Source organism: Dama dama, chromosome 33, assembly GCF_033118175.1.
Source record: "Dama dama isolate Ldn47 chromosome 33, ASM3311817v1, whole genome shotgun sequence".
NCBI lineage: Eukaryota > Metazoa > Chordata > Mammalia > Artiodactyla > Cervidae > Dama > Dama dama.
The window spans coordinates 14348316-14360601 of NC_083713.1; the positions used below are offsets into that span (position 1 = coordinate 14348316).

General features: G+C 37.3%; 1 protein-coding gene across 1 annotated transcript in view; it reads right to left on the reverse strand.

Moving 5' to 3' along the window:
- FSIP2 (fibrous sheath interacting protein 2) overlaps positions 1-12286 on the reverse strand; it is a 138880-nt gene that overhangs the window by 53443 nt on the left and 73151 nt on the right. Inside the window, exon 14 of the mRNA XM_061135004.1 lies at positions 826-883. Coding sequence (XP_060990987.1) covers positions 826-883 — 58 coding nt within the window. The remainder of the gene's footprint in view (positions 1-825; positions 884-12286) is intronic.

Below are 12286 nucleotides of genomic sequence, written 5' to 3' on the forward strand. Positions count from 1 at the left end.
GGGGACGACAGAGGCTGAGATGGTTGGATGGCATCATTGACTCAACGGACATGGGTTGGGTGGACTCCAGGAGTTGGTGATGGACAGGGAGGCCTGGTGTGCTGTGGTTCAGGGGGTCACAAAGAGTTGGACAAGACTGAGCGACTGAACTGAACTGAAGCTGGATCTTATTTGGGTAATTGCTTTTTTTTTTTTTTTTTAAGGTAACAGTGTTGGGTCTAAAATGATAAGTCTCTCAGCTCTAACATTGAGAAAGCCTTATCTAAATACCAACAGAAACTGATCACCACCAGTTTGAGGAATAAAAACCCCTGAGGTACCCCAAATCTCTTTTTCAAAGTCTGGCAAGTGCCATCACTAGAGATTATTATTTTGGATTATATAGCAAACACATTTTAGGATAAGAATGACTAATTAAAAATTTAAAAATTAAAACTAATCTACCATATTTAGGAAGTCTGTAATCTCAAAAAGTTCAAGGAAAGGTAAATGTTTAAAAGGGGATAAAGGCAAAGAGACAAGTCTAGATTCTGGAAAGCTACCTGAAGAGAAGAGGTCATATTTGAAAGTGCCATGAAGACTCTAAATATAGGGTGAGTGTAGAGCCACAGTGGGATAAGGAAATAGAGAAGGAAATGGAACAATATTCACTTGTCTACTTTACAATTTAACCTTAGTGATGAGAATTTGCAAAATACATCAGTTCACTAAATCTAAGTAGAACTACAATGGAGTATCCCATGCAATTATTTGCTTTTTAACATCACTCATGTACTTCTTAGAATATTAATTTATAATTATATATTAACTTTCTTAGATACTTACGTATTTGAGAAAACACAAGAAGGGAAAATACCCTGGGCTGTGGCAGGAGCCTGAAGTCCTATTTAGCAGAAAAAGAACAATTAGTTTGCATCCTTCCCCAGCAAATTATAAAATGGCACTTCATGTCCTTTAATAGGTCTTTTTTCTGTTATCAGTCTTGTTTAAAAGCCTTCAGGGACTCTCCACAATGAAATCTAAATTCCTTAGCAAGGCATAAGATATATCGTAAAATCTGATGTTCTTTCTTAGCTCTCTAGTGTCCTCACTGGCAAGTCTTCCACATATATTCTATGAATCAGAGGCACAGAATTACTTACTTCTTAAGTGTATCATATTTTCCATGCCTCTGGGCCCTTGTTTTGCCATTTCCTCTGTCTGGAGCACCCTATGTCCTCTTTTAACTTATCTTTTTGGTCTCATTCAGCTTATGTTAACTCTTCTAGAAAGACTTCTTTGGAACTAAGTAAATGAATATTGGGACTTGCCTCATAGCTCAGCTGTTAAAAAGTCTTCCTGCAATGCAGGAGACCTGGGTTCAATTCCTGGGTTGGGAAGATCCCCTGGGGAAGGAAATGGCAAGCCACTCCAGTATTCTTGCCTGGAGAGTCCCGTGGACACGGGAGCCTGGTGGGCTCCCGTCTATGGGGCCGCAAGAGCCAGCCATGGCAGAGCAGCTAAGCACACACAGCACGCGTGGACACTCTGCTCCAGTGCTCCTAAAGCATTCTGCCGGTCCCACTGTACACTGACTGTGCTGCGCTGAGACTGAAGGCTTGCTCTTCTGTCCTCCTGAGTATGATAGAAATCCAACACTATATTCCCAACATTCATTTTTTGAGAACACTATTAATGTTTCCTCGAAAGTTATTCATTGATTTGTTGGCCATTAGTCTTCTCTCACTCAAATATCATCTAATTTGCCTCGTATGTAATCTAGTAAGATTCCATTACTGGGTTTTATTAAGTTGGTGCAAAAGTAGTTGTGGTTTAACATTAAACTTAGTTTGATCCTGGAATCCATTCTTAAATAAATGTGGTTATAACTGATATACCTCCTTTTAATGCACATTTCTCACTTTATCTATTTATTTTTTTTGCTAATTATTTGTTACTTGCTGCTTATTTTAGACTATAAAATGATGTTAGATAAAAAGCAAATTGGAGCAATTTTCTTATTTGAGTTCAAAATGGGTCATAAGGCAGGGGAGACAATTCACAACAGCAACATATATTTGACTCAGGAACTGCTAATGAATGTACACTGCAGTAGCAGTGGTTCAAGAAGTTTCGCAAAGGAGATGAGAGCTTTGGATGAGGAGCATAGTGGCTGGCCATTGGAAGCTGACAACAACCAATACAGAGCCATCATTGAAGCTGACCCTCTTAACAATGACACGAGAAATTGCCAAAGAACTACATTCTACAGTCATTCGGCATTTGAAGCAAATTGCAAAGGTGTAAAACCATGAAAAGTGAGTGCCTCATGAACTGACCACAAATCAAAAGATCATTGTTTTGAAGTGTCATCTTCTCTTATTCTGCACAAAACAATGAACCATTTCTCTATCAGAGTGTGACATGTGAAGAAAAGTGGATTTCATACAACTGTCAATGACCAGCTCAATGGCTGGACGAAGAAGAAGCTCTGAACCACTTCCCAAAGTCAAACCTGCATCAAAAAAAAAAAAAAAAAAAGTGATGGTCATTGTTTGGTGGTTTGACGACCTTCTGACTCACTACAGCTTTCTGAATCCCAGTGAAACCATGACATCTGAGAAGTATGCTCATGAAATCGATGAGATGCACCAAAAACTGCAACACCTGCAGCTGGTATTGGTCAACAGAATAGGCCCGATTCTTATTCACAACAACACCCAGCTGCAATTATCCTCCACAACAATGCCCTACTGCACAACACACAACCAATACTTCAAAAGTTGAATGAATTAGGCTATGAAGTTTTGCCTCATTTGCCATATTCACCTGACCTCCTGCCAACTGACTACCACTTCAAGCATCTCGACAAGTTTTTGCAGGGAAAATGCTTCCATAACCAGCAGGAGACAGAAAATGCTTTCCAAGAGTTCATTGAATCCTGGAGCATGGATTTTTGCAACACAGAAATAAACCAACTTATTTCTTATTGGCAAAAATGTGTTGATTATAATGGCTCCTATTTTGATTAATAAAGATGTGTTTGAGCCTAATTATAATGATTTAAAATTCATGGTCTGAAACCGCAATTGCTTTTGTACCAACCTAATAGTAAAGATTCTGGACACAGGTGACAGGAAGTTTTTACATACATCTCTACAGGCACAGTGGATTTAGTGTTTGTTAATTATGCAAATGTAGAAATGTAGAAATTTTAGACAAAAAGAATGTGTTGGATACAGAAAAGTATTAGTAATTAGAGCCTGTTCAAGTTTAAGTAGTAATTCTTGTTTCTCCCAATGAATGAGTAACAATAGGTAACAATGATGTATATAAAAAGTCTTACTTAAATCCTATGGACCTTTTTGTTTGTGCAGATATATTTGTTGTGTCTGTTCAGATTTTGAGAAGTAGTACTTCAATTTAAGATTTCATATAACTGAGAAATTAAGTGTGAGGATAATACAATTTTAAAAGCAAAATAAAAGAAAAACTCTTCTATGGTTTTCATTAATATGCTGTAGTAAATTAAATATTTTCCTAGAATTCTGTATAAAACATTATAGCTATCTTCTTTAAAATGCTAAGGTTTAAAGTAGGAAAGAGAAGTCTTTTAGAGTAAAAAACTGGGGGAACATAAATATAGAACTATAAGGAAATGTTGAAGCTGATACCTGCCCTCTGCCCATCTGCCATAACTGCAAACTTAATGGAGAGCCAGGGAATTAAAATACATCAGGCTCAAGTCATATGGGAAATTGAAACCTAGAGCTTATAAAAACATATTAGATTCCACAGAGCTACACTCTTGGTGAAAGAGCTGTCTTTAAAAAAAATCTGTGGCACAGAGATGCACATAATTCCAAGGCACAAACACATTATGCCTTGGTATCAGTGTGGAAGAGGGAGAAAAGGAGAAAATAAAAATATATCTTAATAATTCACAACCACAGATTATCTCTTATGTGATTTTCAGGTGTAAATTCACTTTATGGTCCATAAACTTCCAAATGAGAAATTAATTTAAAATGAACCTGTACTTATAGCTCTCCCAGATGCCTAGCAGAAGTATAATAAAAAATTAACAGCTTTACTGAAGTATAATATTCCAAGAGCTCTACATATTTAATGTGCGCAGTTTGAGTTTCTACATAGTAATACATCCTATCAAAATATAGAATTCTGTCATAAATGAGCTAACATGTAACAACACATCCCTGTCATACACATAGACAAATAAAAAAAAAATCAATGTGTCTTTTATCAGGAAAAAGAAATATTAAAATTAGACCTCAAAGATTTCATATATCTGAATTATCAGATATATAAAATATATGCATTTCATATGTTTAAATACATAAAGAAGTAATTGGAAATCATAGAACCTATCAAAAAATCCAGTCAAATCTGGAAAATGAGAAATTTTATAATGTATAAAATATACTTTACATATTAAAATATATTATATATTAAATAAATATAAAGTACATATTTATAATATATAAAATGTATATGTTTTTCTATAAACTAAAAGTGTATTGAATTAATATAATAGTAAAATAGATATAACTGAAGAGAGAATGGTTGAAATGGAAGACAAACTCAAGAAATTAACCAGAATGTTATAGAGAGAAATGGAAAATACAGTGGTTTTTAGAGGATGTAGAAGTAGAAAGGGAAATACACACACAGACACATGCATATATACATACATACATATTTGGAATTTTAGGAGAAAAAAATAAAATGAGAAGAGGCAATATAGGAGACAAATACAGCTGATACATATCTGGAACTGCTCATCATAGTGATACTAAAGTGAAGCAAGATCTTAAAAGCAGCCTGTGGTGTGGTGTGTGTGGCAGGGGGTGGGAAGGTCAGGGAGATGGATGATCACTCTTTGATACATGAAATTAAGTAGAATGAAATGTAGATCATTTAAGTAGAACAATCTTCTTAAAGTGTTAAAAAAAAATAACTGAGAACTGGTATACCCAGCCATAATTAATTAAATCCTATAACAAATAAAATACAGTTCTATCAAATAAAATCAGAGTTTACTAACAAAATATATTTATAACATTTCTAAAGAATTGATATACTTTAGGAAGAATGAAGGTGATTCCATAAAGTATGAAATGCAAAAAGGAATGATGAACAACAACAAAATGATAAATATATGAGTAAATATAAATACAACTTGACTGTATGAAAAAGAGGAAATTAGTTTAATTTTGAATGTTTTACTTGATAAATTATTAGAGAAATATGAGATTGTGATTAGAAGTAAAATATACCCACTTTGAAATATTCTAACTTTACGTATACATGTTAAAATTTAAGGATAATTGTCAAAAGAAATATACATTTTCAAAACAGTAGAGAGAAAACTGTATTTAAAATACATTTAATATTCTAAAAGAAAGGAGGAAATAATAAATTAAAAATATATATAATATGCTTAATTTAAACCTATATATTATGCATATATTAAAAAGCAGAATCAACTTCAAGCAAAGGAAGGAAAAATCTCCCAAAGATCTATAATTAACATAAATATAACTAGTTTACTTCAGTTAAAAATCAGAAATGCTAATACTGAATAACATGAAGGAAAATCCAGAAATATTTTTAAGAGCTACATCTAAACATTAAAGATTGAAAGTGTATACAACTATTTTAATATTAGACAAGGTGAATTTAAAACAGAAAGTATGACTCATGATAAAGGTCACCACACAATATAAGAGACTCAGTTTACCAAGATAAACTTGGATATGGCCCAGATGTTCAAGCTGGGTTTGGAAAGGGCAAAGGAACCAGAGATCAAATTGCCAACATTTGTTGGATCATCGAAAAAGCAAGAGAGTTCCAGAAAAACATCTACTTCGGTTTTATTGACTTGGTCAAAGCATCTGACTGTGTGAAACACAACAAACTGGAAAATTCTTATAGAGTTGGGAATACCAGACTACTTTCCCTGCCTCCTGAGAAATCTGTATGCAGGTAAAGAAGCAACTACAATTGCAGACAACTAGCCGATTTGATCACACGGACCATAGTTTGTCTAACTCAGTGAAGCTAAGCCATGCCGTGTGGGGCCACCCAAGATGGACAGGTCATGGTGGAGAGGTCTGACAGAATGTGGTCCACTGGAGAAGGGAATGGCAAACCACTTCAGTATTCTTGCCTTGAGAACCCCATGAATAGTATGAAAAGGCAAAAAGATACGACACTGAAAGATGAACTTCCCAGATCGGTAGGTGCCCAATTTGCTACTGGAGATCAGTGGAGAGATAACTCCAGAAAGAATGCAGGGATGTGGCCAAAGCAAAAACAACACCCAGTTGTGAATGTGAATGGTGACAGAAGCAAGGTACGATGATGTAAAGTACAATATTGCATAGGAACCTGGAATGTTAGGTCCATGAATCAAGGGAATTTAGAAGGGGGCAAACAGGAGAGGGCAAGCATGAACATTGACATTCTAGGAATCAGCAAAATAAGATGGACTGGAATGGGTGAATTTAACTCAGATGACCATTATATCTACTACTGTGGGCAGGAATCCCTTAGAAGAAATGGAGGAGCCATCATAGTCAACAGAAGAGTCTGAAAGGCAGTATTGGATGCAATCTCAAAAACAACAGAATGATCTCTGTTCGTTTCCAAGGCAAACCGTTCAATTTCAAGGTAATCAAAGTCTATGCCCCCATCAGTAATGCTGAAGTAGCTGAAGTTTAACGGTTCTATGAAGACCGCCAAGACCTTTTAGAACTAACAGGCAAAAAAGATGCCCTTTTCATTATAGGGGACTGGAATGCAAAAGTAGGAAGTCAAGAAACACCTGGAGTAAGAGGCACATTTGGCCTTGGAGTACAAAATGAAGCAGGGCAAAGACTAATAGAGTTTTGCCAAGAGAATGCACTAGCCATAGCAAACACCCTCTTCCCACAACACAAGAGAAGACTCTACACATGGACATCACCAGATCGTCAACACCAAAATCAGACTGATTATATGCTTTGCAGTGAAAGAGGGAGAAGCTCTATACAGTCAGCAAAAACAAGACCAGGAGCTGACTGTGGCTCAGATCATGAGCTCCTTATTGCCAAATTGAGACTTAAATTGAGGAAAGTGGAGAAAACAACTAGACCATTCAGATATGACCTAAATCAAATCTCTTATGATTGTACAGTGGAAGTGACAAATAGATTTAAGGGACTAGATCTGATAGACAGGGTGCCTGATGAACTATGGACAGAGGTTCATGACAATTTACAGCAGACAGGAATCAAGACCATCCCCAAGAAAAAGAAATGCAAGAAAGCAAAATGGCTGTCTGAGGAGGCCTTACAAATAGCTGTGAAGAGAAGAGAAGCGAAAAGCAAAGGAGAAAAGGAAAGATATACTAATTTGAATGCGGAGTCCCAAAGAATAGCAAGGAGAGATAAGAAAGCCTTTCTTAGTGATTAATGCAAAGAAATAGAGGAAGACAATAGAATAGGAAAGACTAGAGATATCTTCAAGAAAATTAGAAATACCACGGGAACATTTCATGCAAAGATGGACTCAATAAAGGACAGAAATGGTATGGACCTAACATAAGCAGAAGATATTAAGAAGTGGCAAAAATACACAGAAGAACTTTACAAAAAAGATCTTCATGACCCAGATAATCATGATGATGTGATCACTCACCTAGAGCCAGACATCCTGGAATGTGAAGTCAAGTGGGCCTTATGAAGTATCACTTTGAACAAAGCCAGTGGAGGTGACAGAATTCCAGTTGAGCTATTTCAAATCCTGAAAGATGATGCTGTGAAAGTGCTGCACTCAACATGTCAGCAAATTTGGAGAACTCAGCAGTGGTCACAGGACTGGAAAACATCAGTTCTCATTCCAATCCCAAAAAGGCAGTGCCAAAGAATGCTCAAACTATCACATAATTGCCCTCATCTCACATGCTAGTAAAGTAATGCTCAAAATTCTCCAAGCCAGGCTTCAGCAATATGTGAACTGTGAACTTTCAGATGTTCAAGCTGGTTTTAGAAAAGGCAGAGGAACCAGACATCAAATTGCCAACATCCATTGGATCATCAAAAAAGCAAGAGAATTCCAGAAAAACATCTATTTCTGTTTTATTGACTATGCCAAAGCCTTTGACTGTGTGCATCACAATAAACTGTGGAAAAAGAGATGGGAATACTAGACCACCTGACCTGCCTCTTGAGAAACCTGTATGAAGGTCAGGAAGCAACAGTTAGAACTGGGCATGGAACAACAGGCTGGTTCCAAATAGGAAAAGGAGTATGTCAAGGCTGTATATTGTCACCCTGCTTATTTAACTTATATGCAGAGTACAGCATAAGAAACGCGGGGCTGGAGGAAGCAAAAGCTGGAATCAGGATTGCTGGGAGAAATATCAATACCCTCAGATATGCAGATGACACCACCCTTATGGCAGAAAGTGAAGAAGAACTAAAGAGCCTCTTGATGAAAGTGAAAGAGGAGAGTGAAAAAGTTGGCTTAAAGCTCAACATTCAGAAAACTAAGATCATGGCATCCAGTCCCATCACTTCATGGCCAATAGATGGGGAAACAGTGGAAACAGTGTCAGACTTTATTTTTCTGAGCTCCAAAATCACTGCAGATGGTGATTGCAGCCATGAAATTAAAAGACGCTTACTCCTTGGAAGGAAAGTTATGACCAACTTAGACAGCATATTAAAAAGCAGAGACATTACTTTGTCAACAAAGGTCTGTCTAGTCAAGCCAATGGTTTTACCAGTAGGCATGGATGGATGTGAGAGTTGGACTGTGAAGAAAGCTGAGCGCTGAAGAATTGATGCTTTTGAACTGTGGTATTGGAGAAGACTCTTGAGAGTCCCATGGATCACAAGGAGATCCAACCAGTCCATCCTAAGGGAAATCAGTCCTGGGTGTTCATTGTAAGGACTGATGTTGAAGTTGAAACTCCAATACTTTGGCTACCTTATGCAAAGAGCTGAGTCATTTGAAAAGACCCTAATGCTGGGAGGGTTTGGGGGCAGGAGGAGAAGGGGACGACAGAGGATGAAATGGTTGGATGGTATCACTGACTTAATGGACATGGGTTTGGGTAAACTCCAGGAGATGGGGATAGACAAGGAGGCCTGACGTGATATGGTTCATGGGGTAACAATGAGTTGGACACGACTGAGTGACTGAACTGAACTGAAAGCAGCAAAAGTTAGAACTGGACATGGAACAACAGACTGGTTCCAAATTGGGAAAGGAGTACGTCAAGGCTGTATATTGTCACCTTTGCTTACTGAACGTATATGTAGAGTACACCATGTGAAATGCCAGGCTAGGTTAAGCGCAAGCTGGAATCACGATTGCAGGAAGAAATATCAATAACCTCAGATATGCAAATGACACCACTCTTATGGCAGTAAGTGAAGAAGAACTAAAGAGCCTCTTGATGAAAGTGGAAGAGGAGAGTCAAGAAGTTGGCTTAAAACTCAACATTCAGAAAACTAAGATCATGGCATCTGATCCCACCACTTCATGGCAAATAGATGGGGAAACAATGGAAACAGTGCAAGACTTTACTTTTTGAGCTCCAAAATCACTGCAGATGATGACTGCAGCCATGAAATTAAAAGATGCTTGGTCCTTGGAAGAAAATCTATGACAAACCTAGACAGGTTATTAAAAAGCAGAGACATCACTTTGCCAACAAAGTTCCTTCTAGTCAAAGCTATGGTTTTTCCAGTAGTCATGTATGGATGTGACAGTTGGACCATAAAGAACACTGAGCACCAAAGAATTGATGCTTTTGTGCTGTGGTGTCAGAGAAGACTCTTGAGAGTCCCTTGTACTGCCAGGAGATCCAACCCAGTACATCCTAAGGGAAATCAGTCCTGGGTATTCACTGGAATGACTGATGCTGAAGCTGAAACTCCAATACTTTGGCCACCTGATGCAAAGAGCTGACTCATTGGAAAAGACCCTGATGCTAGGAAAAATTGAAGGCGGGAGGAGAAGGGGATGACAGAGGTCAGATGGTTGGATGTCATCACCAACTCAAATAAGATGAGTTTGAGTAAGCTCCAGGAGTTGGTGATGGAAATGGAAGCTTGGCATGCTGCTGCCTTTGGGGTTGCAATGAGTCAGACACAACTGTGCGACTGAACTGAACTGAAATTAATCAATGTTATAAAACAGATTAACAAATGGAATAAAAAACATATGAAGATCTAAATAGATGAAGAAAAAGCTTCTGACAAAATTCAACATGCATTTATGATAAAAAGTTTCCATAAAGTGGGCATGGAAGGAACCTACCATAACAAATAAAGGCCATATAAGACAAATACACAGCAAACCTCATTCTCAGTGGTGAAAAATTGAAAGCATTTCCTCTAAGATCAAGAACGAGACAGGATATATAGTTTTTTCACTTTTATTCACAGAGGTATGAAAGACCTAGCCACAGCAATCAGAAAAATAAAATGGTTCCAAATTGGAAAAGTAAAACTATCACTGTTTGCAGATGACATGATGCTGTATAAAGAAAATCCTATCTGCTACCAGAAAACTAGTAGTTGATCCCTAGTAGGGCTCAATGAATTTGGAAAAGTTGCAGGATACAAAACTAATGCACAGAAATAACTTGCATTCCTATACACTAACAACTAGAGAAGAACAGTATGGAGGTTTCTTAAAATTTAAAATAGATTTACCATTTGATCAAGCAACCCCACTCCTGGGCATATATCCAGAGAAAACCATTATTCAAAAAGATACATGCACCCCAATGTTCACGGCAGCTCTATTTACAATAGCCAGGAAATGGAAGCAACCTAAATGTTCACCAAATGATCAATGGGTAAAGAAGATGTGGTTAATATATACAATTGAATATTACCCAGTAAAGCAAAGAGACAAAGTAAACAAAATAATTGCATTTGCAGCAACATGGATGGACCTAGAGATTGTCATACTAAGTCAAGTCAGACCTAGAGAGACAAATTTCATATATTGCTTATATATGGAATCTTAAAAAAAAAAAGTACAAATGAACATTGTGCAAAACACAAATAGAGTGACAAATTTAGAAAACACATGGTTACCAGTGGTAAAAGGTAGGGAAGGGATAATTTGGGAGACTAACATATACACACTACTGTATATAAAATAGATAACGAATAAGGAACTACTGTATAGCACAAAGAACTCAATCTTCTGTGATGTGCAAAGGCCTATATGGGAGAAGAATCCAAAGAAGAGTGCAGATATATATTTGTATAACTGATTCACTTTGCTGTATACTAGTAAGTAGTAGTAAATCAACTATATTCAATAAACATTTAAAAAACCAGCACTGCTGGTCCTGGGTTGCTCTAGGTTCTGAAAGTAAGAGAGAGCTACAAACTATACCTGAAGTGAGGTATGGGAGTGAGAGACCTTCCCTTACCAGAAGGCTGTTTATGATCCTATTCATCCTGTCCCCTTAATGCAGAAATAATTGTGGTTTCCTTTACTTGCTTCCTGCTAATATATAGGCCTAACTATATTTGCCATTTCATGGAAAATATATGGGTGAAATGTGGAAATAGTGTCAGATTTCATTTTCTTGGTCTCCAAAATCAATGCAGACAGTGACTGCAGCCATGAAATTAGAAAGACACTTCCTCATCGGAAGAATAGGTATGGTCAACCTAGACAGTGTATTAAAAAGCAGGGACATCACTTGGCCGACAAAGGTCCATATAGTCAAAGTTACAGTTTTTCTGATAGTCATGTGTGGATGTAAGAGTTGGACCATAAGGAAGGCTGAGTGCTGAAAAATTGATGCTTTTGAACTGTGGTGCTGAAGAAGTATCTTCAAAGTCCCTTGGACAGCAAGGAGATCAAACCAGTTAATCCTAAGGAAATCAACCCTGAATATTCACTGGAAGGACTGATGCTGAAGCTGAAGACCCAATACTTTGGCCACCTGATGTGAAGAGACGATTCATTGGAAAAGACCCTGATGCTGGGAAAGATTGAGGGCAAGAGGAGAAAGGGGCTATAGAGGATGTGATGGTTGGATGGCATCACCAACTCAAACTCAGGGAGATAGTGAAGGACAGAGAAGCCTGGTGTGCTGCAGTTCATGGGTCAGAGCAGAGTTGGACATGACTTAGCAACTGAACAAAAACCGCTGAGAACATAAAGTATGAAGCAGAAGAGAAAATTTTAAAACTCACTTAATAAGAACTCAGCAATAATTGGGCTAAGAACCACATATGACATTCTCAAAAGCAAAACTGATGAA